This window comes from Lethenteron reissneri, chromosome 8 (assembly GCF_015708825.2).
Source record: "Lethenteron reissneri isolate LAM-NWPU_2019-01 chromosome 8, ASM1570882v1, whole genome shotgun sequence".
NCBI lineage: Eukaryota > Metazoa > Chordata > Hyperoartia > Petromyzontiformes > Petromyzontidae > Lethenteron > Lethenteron reissneri.
The window spans coordinates 12,228,291-12,242,477 of NC_083786.1; the positions used below are offsets into that span (position 1 = coordinate 12,228,291).

At 45.3% G+C, this 14,187-nt stretch overlaps 1 protein-coding gene across 1 annotated transcript in view; it reads right to left on the reverse strand.

Annotated features, from left to right (window-relative positions):
• Positions 1-3,482: 3,482 nt before the first annotated feature.
• The window catches only part of LOC133361404 (A-kinase anchor protein 12-like), a 37,614-nt gene continuing 26,909 nt past the window's right edge, over positions 3,483-14,187 (reverse strand). Inside the window, 2 exon segments of the mRNA XM_061580335.1 lie at positions 3,483-9,416; positions 12,893-14,186. Of these exon segments, the coding sequence (XP_061436319.1) occupies positions 12,927-14,186 (1,260 nt within the window). The 3' untranslated portion in view covers positions 3,483-9,416; positions 12,893-12,926.

Genomic DNA, 14,187 nt, shown 5'->3' on the forward strand with positions numbered 1-14,187 from the left:
GGACAAATGTCAAAATGGCTAAGAGATTGCTTGGATGTGTTTTAATTTTCTCACGCGTGTTCTTGATGTGTGCATTATAACACACGTAGCGCACGTGTTGTGCTTGCTGACGCACGTGCGTGCCACACTTGCTATTATTTGAAGGTCACGTAATTACAATTTAACGTGACGTGTTGTTTTGTGGTGGTAAAAAATACTAAATGTGCAAGAAAAAAATGACGGTCGATCGATCAACGCAAACATAAATTCTAAGACCGTGGTGGTGTCGTGGTTGGTGGCACACGGAACTCGCAATGCAGAGGGCACCCACTCAGTCTTCCGGCACGCCAGTGGCAGCAATGGGCAACTTCACCAATCCTCCGCCTCTCTCCACTCAGCATTGCAAAAAATGGGTGCACTAAAGTCGGTCACCCGTTCAGGTCACGTGTGGTGGGGTGAAGTGTGGGTACTCCCATCTCTTCCAAGACGTCTGGGGCAGCGTGGAAGAGTAGGCCGAATACCCTCCTCGCGGAGTCCTCTCTACAGCTCATTGTCGTGGAGGCCCGCCTGCCAGCAGCAGTGGCGGCGAAGAAGAAGCAGTTGCAGGCCTTGACCACCTTTCAAGTAAATGGCAAGGCCTTGGCAGAGATTGCGCGTGTGGAGCGTGCGGCTGAGAGGGTGAACCCAGGCGGCTGCATGTCGAGGCAGCGCGGCGCGTGCGGACGCAACGTTTGTAAAGTAGCGCCGCCACGTGCAGCGGGTTGTGTAGTCGTTTATCACACTGTGTCACAAATGTGTACTTTTTTGTTCATGGGTATAAGTGTTGTTTCCTAATTGCTTATGGCTGAAAAGTACAGAAAATGGCTTTTATTCCCCACAAACTTTGCTTTTGTGACCGGGACAGTGATATTTTGAAATTCACCTATTTTCGATAAAAATCGGGCGAATTTGTGTCTTTTCGTTCACATAAAATAAACAAACAACATGAATAAAATTAACATGTATTTATACTAAAGTAATACAAAAATTACTACAAAAGATTTAGACATCAAGGCGCACTACCACAGGCGAAACTGGCCACAGCGGACCGAGTTCTCTGTGGGGAGGAACAACGTCAAGTGGGAGCCACTGGTGGACCCCCGGACGGTGCTGATGCCACCACTGCACATCAAATTGGGCCTTATGAAACAATTTGTCAGAGCTGTAGATAAGGAGTCGGCAGCCTACAAGTACCTTCAAGACTTCTTCCCAAAGCTGTCGGAGGCAAAGGTCAAAGCCGGCGTCTTCGTCGGACCACAGATAAAGAAGATCCTGGAGTGCAATGAATTCCCCAAGAAGCTCACTAGTAAGGAGAAAGTGGCCTTGGAACAGCTTTGTCGAAGTGTTTCGTGGCTTCCTGGGCAATCACAAGGTCGAAAACTATGCGGAGCTGGTTGAGACTCTGGTGAAGAACTACGGCACAATGGGCTGTAGGATGTCCCTCAAAGTCCATCTCCTTGATGCTCATCTGGATAAATTAAAGGAGAACATGGAAGCGTACCCGGAGGAGCAAAGCGAGCGCTTTCACCAGGATATGCCCCTCTGAACTTTTATTCACGGGTGACTGAATGCTGTCTTGTGAAAATAGATGGCTCCGTATCGTCGTGTTAAACGGTTGTAAGAAGTGTACAAGAGTATCGAGATTCGTTGGAGACACGTCGAGGATTTAACATTAAATGTCGCGATTATAATTTCTTCCTATCATTTTAGTGTGGTATCTCTAAATGGATGGCCAGTATTTGAGACATTTTAACGCTTGAATACACTGCCATAAAACAGCTGGTCCAACCTACCGCGATTTGCTTTGTTCATTAGGGCTCTGAATGTACGTTATGTTGGGCGATACACAATCACATAGTTGTGTGTGAGTGCTACAAAGGGTCCCATGATGTATATGGCCACAGGTCGTTGTTTTACAGTACTGTGTTGGTGCAGCAGGGGGCGTTAGTCAGTCGCCCCGTGGTACCTGGGTCTGCCCCAGTGACCTCCTGCCAGCGGGCGTTCGACACTTCACGTGGCCTCAAGGTGCACATGGCCTGGCACAAGCGTCGTGGTGACGTCACCGCCACTTAGTGGCGAATGGCGGTTGTTGTTACAAGGCCTTGTGTCAGAACAACACAAGGCAGCGGTTGGCATCTTCATTACGAGTCCAATGTCACGTGACCACGTTGAATGCTGTTTTTTATTCAATTTAAAGTGTTACGGATTGACTCGTGCCAGATTCTCCCAAACAATCTACTTCTAACTGAGTGACGCTTCATCACGACAAATATAAAGGATAATTACTTGATGTACAGATGATACTCATTACAGACTGTGATTTCATCTCTATTATAACTTTACTTTTAGTGTAAATTTGTTTATTTAGAAACACTTCTTGATTATTGAAGAGTGTATATTTCACTCATTTTGGGTAACTATCCAACACACGGTAACTGCGTCGTGCACTTTAAGATGCGCTTCTGCGGCCGTCTGGAACGCTCTTCCTTCTGATATTAGGAAGCCACTGGAGCTATTATGCACTTTTAATTCCAGATAGACAAACTCACTTCTTTAGAACTCCTTTTTGTCTTTAGTTTGTTCTTCCCCTGCACCTCCGACTATCATGGTTGCTAAGTACGGCACAAAGTGCAGCTTATACACAGAGGTACCTTCAAATGCCAATTTAAAACCTGTAGAATGCAGCCTCCAATTATTATCCACTTCATCCCCCTGGCTTATGTGCTATGGAGAAAGACCATTGGCCAACATGTCATCTCTTATGTTTCTCTTTGAGGCCATTGATTCAGTGTTAGTTTTTTTATTCTGCCAATAGGTGATCCTGACATTGCCTTACAGCATCACCCGTTCCACTGGCATTCAACCCACTTGCCCACACTCGCATCTTTGTGATCTTTCACCATGGCCCCACAAGGAAGGACTCTGCCAAGAATGCTAAGATAATGCGGTGGTCCAGTGCTGATTATTTTAAATAATGCCTTCAGATGCCTCTGGATATGGTTAAAGCACTCAGTCGCATTCGACACTCGATAACCTTTCCACGTGAAGCTGCACGCTTCGCAGCCATGGAAGGTTGGTTTATACAGGTAGGAACAACAGGTTCCACACTGCCCACCAGGGATTATCTGTCTGTCGTGCATACTTCAACCTCCAACACGACTACGGTATCCAACACGGATCGCACGAATGCGCTGTCCAACCAAGTTCCTACCTGCCCACTCCGAAGGAACGTGCTCCCAGAGTCGTGGTTTGCATCGTTGCTGTTGCTCTTTTTGACGTCGGGTCACCAGAGCGATGACATTTGGCGTCTTTTGCCACGCGACTGGGAAGACCACGTGAACAGTTACGATCGGTTTCCCCATCCACGTCGTACTTATACTCTGACAATTTCCAGTAAACATGTCTTGCGCGATGAATATTTCCACAACAAACAAAAATCCACAAAATGATTGCGAAACGCAACATATGTCTAACATTTTAATTTTTGAAATAAATTTCACATTGCAAATGTTACAAAAACACAGTGCGCGCAACTTGCACAGCCGGCAAATTAAATGAGCCTTATGGCAAAGAGTAAGCATCCATCTGTTTATCTCCCTTCAGTTAATGCAGTTAGTTTTGTAGATGGGCAAGATATATCACAGCATGCGTTTTAATGACACTGCCGTGGTAGAGCTAAGTTCAAAGCTTAAATGCTAATCTACGCTACTTGCATTTGGAAATGGTACAACTTCTAAATCCTGTGGCTCATCAGGGCTGCTCGCCATGCACCGCTACACGCATGGCACATTCAGCCTTTCTCACGCGTGGAATCGTTTACAATGCGTTGGGAGCAGAGTCGGGTCTTGATGATGCATCACACACCAGTCAGAGCCGCCCACACCCAGTGCAGTGTCTGTGCGTGACGGTCATTTTCTACAGATTCACACATCCGACCCCTTCACACAGATCCGCCTGGACCTCAGGCCCCAGCCAGTCGAATATGTGACGTGCTGCGATTACTCTCGCAGAGAAAATGCACTTAACACTTACTTCATACATTTAACTCAAATGGAGTTCCCACTAAAACAGGATAAATGACTGGTTAGTATGTCTTAAGCATAGAGTGCTGTTGTTTAACCTTTATTACTCATACATCTGATGCAAAGCGCTTTTATGGACATTATTTTAATGACTTACTGTTGTGGAAAAATCCAGGGAATTACATGAAATAGTTTGTTTTATGTTTTATTTGCCTTCTAGAACTTCATCACCAGCAGCAGTTATTTAAGCATGTAACACTCTAGACCAGTTTTCACCTTCTGGGTCTAACACATACTGCCAACAAAAATGCCGCTGCTTTACCAGATGTTGTTATTGGTGAGAGCACTCCTACCAATCGACAGGGTTCCTGGCAAAAGCACAAAACCCCGACCGCAAACCACTGCATGGCAACTTATCAGACTGCTGTGAAGCATGCTGGGTAATACAATGACTGGTTTGCAAGAGCGATTGACTTGCTGTGCCAGACACGGGAGCCACTCGCAGATTTTTCATTGGCCACAATTGGACAGTAAGTCGCTGTAGCCCACGAGATCAAAGCCGATCGACCCTCATGAACGAGACATCTCCTCCTTGTCGTGCTGATATAAAGGTCACGGCATAACAGCCGAGTTTGCGACGAGCCTCACTCATCAAGGGGGGTTGATGACGAGAATGCTTCACGCGAACAAGTATTTGTTAAGATAGTTCACTTAACATTTATACGTTGCAATACATTTATCTCAAACTTTGTGAAGAAGTTTCAGTTCTTTAATACACTGCATGTTGATCAGGTCAGCTTTTACTTGGACACATTCAGGGTTGTTGATTTGTTTTTCTATAGCATATTTAACAGCATTGACGGAATTACTTTGTAAATTATAGGCTTTGTGAAACTTGTATTATATTGCATCCAAGTAGCATTTTTTGTTTAATGAACACAACGTATTCTACCTGACCCAGTGTCAGGCCCATATTCTGTATTATTACCATAAATCTTCACAATTTCAACCAGGAATTAGATGCGGATTAACAATAACTCCCATTCTGTCAATCTTTAACGTTTGCTCACTGGACAGGTGGAAGGCGAATGTGGAACCCAGCAAACGTCTTGCTTACCCCACTTGCTGTCACAACGGCCTCCACCAGAGGAGCCTGTCGAGACAGAGCCACACTGGAGGCCATCTGGCCTCCTCCACGCTGACCAAACGTCTTAAGAGGATGTGTGAGTACCCACACTTTACCCCACCACACGCCACCTGCTGATGGGCAAACTGCGGCGTCCCCATCGACACTGCCTGCCGGACAGAGTCGCGGGGCTGGATCGCAGAAGCTTGCGCCATGTTTCCACCCCTGGGACATCAAACCGACGAACCCCGGGTTGTCGGTCCAGCATGCCGACCATCACACCATGACAAACATCCTTACTGTGTGGAATCATCTTTCTTTTTTAAATGCCACTGAAACAAGTTCATGAACATGATATTTAGTTTCACACGGGGAACATTCAAAACGGAGCGTATTGTTATAATTTGGAAGCGGAGCTTTTTTGCATTCTCTCCCGACACTTAGCAAAGTGGAAGTTTGCAATGCGTTTGCATGTCATATACAAACACGCAAACAGCGCCTCGCTTTCATGCAACACATTGAAATATACGGTCGTATGAAAATCACAGCATCAGTATATTATTGTTAAATGTTTAAATAGGTATACATATTTGTAACACGATTGCATATTTACAGTACTTAAACAGAGGCATGGCAGTAAGGGGACAGAGTGAAGCATATTGGGTTCTCTTACGTAAAGGAAATTACCGTTCAACAAAAAGCTTCATCTAACTTTAAAGTGGAACTTCAGTTATACATTTTAAAAACATTAAATGAGATAAATTCCAACTCAGATACTCTAAAACAGCAAGTTTCGATGTAAAATACCACTAATACCACTAAAGCCAGTAACGTTTATTCTATTTATTCGGGGATGTCACAATGCATCAATTGATAATTTTTATATTGAACCTTATATCTCACAATACAGACATCAAAGCACGTATTTATCAATATCTCACAATACAGGTATCAAATCACTTGTTTATCAATGTTTTTCTATTCATATTAGTTGTGTAATGAGATCGTGTGACCCCTCCAGCCACGAGAGACTGCTACATTCAAACACATTTCTACATTGGTTCTTTTTGAAAAGTCAATTTCCAGAGTTGTGATATTTAATTGAATACTCTGTGACTTAAGACACATTCTTTTTCAACCGTCGTGCTAATATTGTTTGTAACGACAGCAAAAACGAAAGGAAACTGACTGTGTAAGAACTCGGGGAGCAGTGGCACAGTGGTTCGTTCCCTGTGTAATGAACCTGGTGACCTGAGTTCGACTCCCGGTCACGACTAACAACCACACAACTGGTCCTGGGTGACCTCCCTGCGAGTTTCACCAATCTGCACTGACCAGCGTGGTGAAGTATGGTCAAACAACTCCCACAAGCTGCAGGGTGAGGAGGAGGCTTTCATGCAGTAGTGGGGTTGAGAAAGGGCTTGAATCTAATGAGTCAATTAATTCATATGCAATAGCTCTATGAGCATTTCATAAATGAAGGATTTTGCAAATAAAACTTCGCATTAGGGTCACATAACATCTCTGCATCACCACAGGGTCATAGGCTATTTCACACACAGTTATATAATAACTCTCTTATAATGTTTATACCTTGAACCTATATCTATTTCAATTATAGCATCCTGTACATATCAATTTGAATCAATCTACATGGCTTATACTTTCCATTACACAGTTTATAAAATAAAATGTAGTCACGTGTTCATTTAAAACATGTAAATTAGGTAAGTCTTTGATTATATTCACCTGGTTTGAGTGAAGTTCCACTGTAATTGGGGGCTATTTAAGCATGCTGGAAGAATGGGAGCGATGTGCAGTGGAGTGAGATGTTCACAGACAACTTACTGTTGTCTCTATCACATCGGAGCGTCGCTATTCTCTCATGAAGTGTACAGACACTTAAACAGAGCTCTGAACGAGGTCTCATCAGTCTCATCTGGTGAAATACACACATCTTCTGCTGCGTGTGAATATAGCCGAATCTTCAGATATAGTCTCTTTGCTCAAGCTAGTCATTCGATAACTGTAATTAGAGAATGTCAGCTCACTCAATTGCATTTCTAGAAACTGCTCCATGAGCCTATGTAGGGAAAATACATCAAGCAACCCATAACCGCTCGAGCAACAGCTGCCATGTTACCTTAAAGGACAGTGATACCACCACAGTGCTTGTGCCAGGCTAGGTGCACTTTGAGGTGTCAAAGTTTTGCTGGCAGGTTATGGGACAGACCCAGGTATTATGGGGTGACTGATTGAGATGACGGGCAGATGCACCACCTGTGCTCCTCACCATGGCAACCGCCAGATAGCCTGATGGACACAGTGATTGTGGCTCTTGGCTCGAGTGTTTGGGAGTTCAACACGTCTCTCTGCCTTGGCGAGTCCAGAGCTTGAAACCCACGCGGTGTCCCAGGAGAACTCGTCTGGCAACAGCCCCAACATTCGAATTAATCTGCTAACCACCTGCACATTTCGCCTGCAATTTAACAAAACCCACGTGGAGTTTGTACGATCCCAAACTCGAACCACGATAGACCACCGGTGGACAACCAATAAGATAATTGATTCACTATTGAGTTGTATTGTAATTGTTTGCTGGTAACGGTTGCCACGCCATTGTTTATTGTAACATGTTTAATTTGGCCGAATCTGGACAAATGTGCGATAACTGCTCGCAAAATGGGCAACTTGAATTGTGACTTTCAATCAGATCACAGAGGTCACACGACGACCCGAGGTTGCGTGCTCTGCGGAATAATCACTGCACAGATAAGGTCACATGGCTACCTCAAGCTGTGTGCCATGTAGACCAATCATCGTTCATCAAACGCACTTTTAAACAGGTTTTTCATTGTCCAGACATGATTCCATCATTCCATACCATTGTCATACCAAGACCCCATTGCCTCACTAAGTACATTGCCATTCCGAGACCCCATTGCCATACCAAGTCTCCATTGCCATACCAAGTCTATTGCCATGCCATGCCACCACAGCTGCTCACAGTAAACGCATCGCCAGTGACAGTTAGCCGTGGGAATTGCCTTACAATGTCACCAGTTTAGTATCATGGCCTTGAGCCTCTGCACATCGTGAGGGATGGCCTCGCTGTGGAATTTTTTTAATGTGACTATTTTTAAAAAAAGCAAATGTAAAATAAAAAGTCATTAAAAGCAGGACGAGGAGGAATAACTTTGAAAGCGTTGCATTCCGCAAACTTAGCTGCTTGCAGTGAATCACACAGCAAACACGATATTTCCAAAAACCTGCACATCTGCCTCTCATCAGTGAACACGTTCACAACATGTCTTACCATCAGTGGCGGCCAGCTGCTAAGAATATATTGCGCCGGGAGCAAGAGGCTCAGGTTTGAAAGGTTTGAAATAAAAATGCTAATTGGGGGTTGAACTCTGCCCATCATCCCCCCGTGGTCAATCAAATAGGTACCACTTTGTGGGAAAGTCGACAGTGGTGGTCCTATGAAATACTCGCCCCCACTATAGGAATGTGGAATTTCCATCGCTGGCTCAGGGCTGCAAACAGCGGGTGACCACTCCGCCTCAATGCTCTTTTGAGCAGGAACATCACCGACTCGATTAGTTATCTACGCCAACAGCGGTGGGGGGGGGAGGCGGATTGGGAGGAGTGAGCGAGGTACATTCAGTTTATAATCTTTATAATTAGCAGGTAAGTAGTGTTAACGTTTTATTAAAAAAATAATTTCACGAGTAGGACCTGGCCCAAACCAGCTGCGACTAACCAGCCACCAACTGATTACTGTGATTACCGTTATAGCGTATACACTTTCTTTATTCCCTCTCTCTCTCTCTCTTCAACTCTTCCACTCATGTTATTAACAGCCATAGGTAGGTGTGTGTGTGTATATAAACTTGTAAGCTGTTTTGCGTTTACTACGTCTACTGTTAGAATGATACAACTGTTCCACACCACGGCACGAACGAGGATGTACTGCATGTGAAAACGAAGTCCACATGTGCGAAGTGTCGCCGGCGTGTGAGGGAGTGCGTCTCCCCACATTTTCCAGGGTAAGTCTCCCAGTAAGCTACAACAACCACAAAAACAAAAAACCAGGATGGTCCTTCCTCTCCACCCCTAGCCCCTTGGAATACAAAATACTGTACAGCAGCTCACACGTGTTGCTGCTCCTCGACAGAGGGAGCTGGGTTCGCTGGGACTGGTCCAAGCAGCAATTCAGGTTGAGGGCTTCACTCGTGATGCCACGTGTCCTGAAACAAAGGAAAAAACAAACCTTCTCAGCAGTCATCTCACACACAGCCTGATCTTTTTTTTCAAGCTAAAGGTGCAGCCCTGAAATTGCTTGCTGGCTCCACTGCTGGTGGGAGGGCCTTTCACTAGCAGAGGCCCTAGAGATGCCTTCTCGAGGGTATTTGGCCTACTCTGCCTACAGTTACTGAAGACAGTAATTGTACAATGTTTCCACTGTCGTGAATGTTTCACACTGTGCGTGGTAGAAGGACAAGTTAAATGTTTTACTGGGGGCGTAATGTGTACATTCATATCGATTCTTCTGTAGCAGGCTGCATGCATCAAACGTCGTTTGAAATCAGTTCTGTTGTTTGATTCGTATTGTGGGTGGCGCAGTGGTTAGCGTCGAGTTTGATTTTTGGCCACGGCTGACATCGATATCAGAACCTGTCCTACACTGCCCTCCATCAACTTTCCGTGACCAGGGTGGTGAAGTATGGTCAAAAACCCCCATGGCCGACATGGTATGGAGGTTGAGAATGACTGGAATTTATTATTTTATCCATATAGAGTTGTTTTCTAAACTCACTCGTCAACAACACTGCCTTAAAATATAAAATATATAAAACATTTATTTTTTTATTTCAAGTGTGGTTGATTGTTGCCACCAGCATCGCCAAATAATGTGTTTTATGTATTTGTTGTATTATGGTGGCCACTAGAGGCCGCTACAAGTCCACTAATGACGAGAAGAGGCGACGAGATTTGTTACACGCCTCGAACTCTTTGGTTTATTCGGTAAAGTCAGGTCCATAGACAATTAACGGCAGTTCTCCTGCTGTGTTGGTCTCACCTGACGACGATTGCTTGTGTTGCGATCGAACCGTCGTGATCTATTAATGTTCTACCTACGTGACTTTACCGAAAGAACCAAAGAGTATGGATTCCTGCAGTCACAAAAGCTTCAAATCAAGGTTACACTCCTCGTGTTCATTTTTCCCCAAGGCGCCAAGAGAAAGGCAACAACGATGTTGGTACGTTTAGTACAAATGTGGGGTCAGTAACACCACACGGTGGCAGTGATGGCGCATGATTACAGCAACGATCAGTGCACAAAAGGTTGCCTGAAGTGCATTGAGATTATTGGGATTATTTTGGTGCTATAAATGTCCAAATGATGGGCCACTTCGTTGAGCTATCATCTGTGGCCAGGTCGCTTCTGAAAAATAAGTGAATACCTCAGTGGGCTTTGCCTGGTAGGATGGGGATGGTTTAGTTGTTTTGTATTTTTGTTTGAGTGATTTGTTTACCTTTCTTGTACTTGGCACTATCGTGTGTTTGTACTGTTTGTTGTTGTAACGTGCTTACCCGCCCCTACTGAACATCTGTACAAAAAGAGCTTTACAGCTCATAGGATTCCTCGAGTTGATTCTGAACATATTAACTTCATAATTGTGAAAGACGTTCCCCCTTTACAAGCTTGATAAAATATAACACCTGAACATTTCTAAAAGTCCTGGGCCCTTCATATACATCCCAACAATCGTTGATGTAATGTTATCGCTCCCCCTATGCGCGTGATGTTCGGCGTGACGTCTCCACGTGATGGGAGCTTCTTCGGGAACTGGACTGGGCTCCCGTCACATGGAGTGAAACGTCGGACATCGTGCCGAGCAGCAATGCAGTACAACCCGGAAGCATATCGGAGAGGTGTATAGTATAACCACAACATGTATGTTGTACCCTATAAGGTGTCATTTTATTTGCCGAAAAACATTGGTTGAATCATTTTCCTACCACACCCACTCTAACCAGATCGTTTATTTATGGGTTTTTATAAAAATGTTTCTAGGAAAGGGAAAATGTAACCATGACGACCAAGGTCCGTTACAAAGTATGGAGGTCATCTGGTAAGGAACATAAGCCTCCAAAAAGATGTGGCAATGAACTGAAGCATGTGCGTATGTTGTCGGATTTTTCGATGGTTTTATGCTCTTCTATACTGTTTAAATGTCCCACGAGTGGTGAGATATTGACCATGGTAATGTTGTGTGCCAAATTACATTCAGAATTTTAAGAAATGTGGGGGATGGATGCAGACAACCTTCCTCCAGAGACTAAAGACTGCTCGTAAATGCAGAATTTGGCACTAATTTAAAATTGGCACAGTTCCCAAAATACAGGGTTTCTGTTAGCTAAAAATGCGTATTGACACAGTTGCCACAAGCGATGAGATTTTTTTAAAGAGGGAATTTGGGTGAGAATACCAGGGAGCAAAAATGTAAAATTCCAGGAAACTCGAGAAAAAAAACTTCAGTAAGAGGCGTTAAAAAAACGTTGACATTTGCACAATCCACGCGAAATATAAAATAACAAAAGACACTTAAAAGGGGCTGATGTGCTCACTTTATATGCATTTAGCAGCTGAAGTCTGACAAGACAAAGTTTACCAAGATTTATAATGGCAGCCTTGCTATACGACTGCAGTTGGTGAGGCAGGAGAGAAAAACACCACGCGCGCACACACACGCACAGAGGCAGGAATGTCATCTTCACCTGCGGGAGCTGAAGCTGATCAGGGGTAACCAGATGCCGTGGCAAATTAAAAATGTGACCTTTTCCCCTCCGAGTTCTCATGGGAAACATTTTTCTATACATACAAACATATATATTGGTAAATGCACGTGTAAACACCAAAATGCAGATCCTGCAATTGGTTTTTAATTTTATATATATAAAATCTGACCTTTGTTACCTTGTTCGTATATTTGAAAAAATAACAACATGTTTTTGTTCCATAGTTTGATATGTGCAATATAATGAATTAAACAAATACGCTAAACTGTTTCTTGGCACGGTGGAATTTCAGGACAAATCATATTCACGTGGTCATCGTCTGGGTCAAATTAACTCAGGGGCTCTAGGGGCTACAGCCAGCGGGCTCCGATTTTGTGGGCCCTCTCCAAGAAAATATATCTACTGCTCTATCATGGTTAAAATGCAATACTGTAGCACGATCATAAATCCCAATGTCATTTTGGTAATTAAAGCCATAGCACTGCAAATGCGTACTTCTCCCAATTACGTGCCAAAATAAAAGTGATTTAATTGATTTATTTTCATTTATTATTATTTTATTTTATTATTTTTCACCTACTTGACTTTAACGAAAACTAAGAGTATGAGTAAAAATAAGTGTTTTTTTCATTTCACATTTTGATTCACCTTTACAATTCACAATTCAGATTTAAAAACTCAAAGAACCAAGCTGAATAACAATGTAGTTTGTTTGGCTTTCGGCATGGGTGGTCATACAGCAGCCAAGGGATGGAACAGAATAGACAAAAAAAACGATCACAGGCCCGGGTGTCCAGTTGCATAAAATGTGATGGGTGAACATCTCCCTTAACAGACACCGCTTAAACTAGGAAGCCGAACGGAGTTTCGTACTCGAGTTGTTTTTTGTGCAAGAGAACGCCGCTCATCGTAGCCTTACCCGGTAAGCAACGGACAGGCGGCCCTGGAGGGCTCTAGCTCACAGAGGACTGTGCGGCAGCCATGAGCAGACCCCCTTCGGAGAGCGGCGGCGGCGGCGTCTCTTGCGTGTGATCCGCGGCCGTTTCCGCTTGCGCCGCGGAATCCTTTGAGTTACTGTTGCCCAGGCTATTCTCCAAAAGCTGCTGCGCTTTATCCATTTGTACTGCCGAGGACAAATCCTCGGGTCCATTGTTCTCGCTCATAGGCCCATCTGCACGTTTCTGCTGTGACAGTGTTTCGACGCTGCCAGCGCTGTTTGGAATTGCCTTGCTGGTTATTTCAGATGCCTTGCCGCCTTCCACAGAGGCACAATCAAGAGGCGCTTGGCTGTTGACATCGTCACGATGATGATGATTGTTGCTGTTGTTGTGGGCGTCGTGATTAACAGGCAGCCCTTTCCCGTAGTCACTTTCCTCCACAGTTTCTTCCTCAAGCGCCGCCTCCGAGTTTGCCGCCGCTGCCGTCGGCCACTCGCGCTCCTCGGCGTTCACCTTGGCCGCCGCGGGCGTCGGCCGCGCGCCGTCAGGCGCAGCGGCTGCGCCGGAGATGGGCGGACTCTCGGCGTCTTCCTCCATGATCACCTCCAGATCCTGGCCGTGCGGAGCTTGCATGACCATGGTCTCCAAGGGGATTTTGTAAGCCTCCATGGCATCCTTCACGGACTGCACGGGAATTTCTTCGGCCATTTCTTCGGCCGCCCAACTCGAACGCGTTTCCCCAGTTGCGTTCTGCTCGATCGTTTGTTGGGCGACGTTGGCGGCCGACTGGACGGTGGTCTGCTTGAGTTGAACCTCCTGGCACTCCGATTGCAGACGTTGTTGCTTTCCATTCAAACTGCAGCCAATGTCTGTGGCCAGAATGTCACCGGGGAGATCCTGAGCTCTGCTCCCCTCTTTAGCTGCTGAAGCGTCGGTCACAAGGTCTGGTAAGCGAGCTGTGCTGCTAAAACCACCGGATGCGCCGTCTATCCCACCGTCCACCGCGCGAGCGGCCTCCGGCACGGCGGTGCACGGCTCACTCTCGGCACCGGCGACCACACAAACCACCGGCGCACAGTCCTTATCGGCGTTCTCTTCGTCACGCTCCTCCGGCGACGGATTCGGTTTCTCTGGTGCACTTTCGGTCAAAATCAGGCTTGGGGACATTTCTTTTAAACCTTCACGAGCGGCTTCACTGTCGGGCGTTTGGAGCCGAGTGGCTGTGACCGAGGGCGCATCCGCTACGAGTTTTACCTGCGCCAAGTTGTTGTCCACC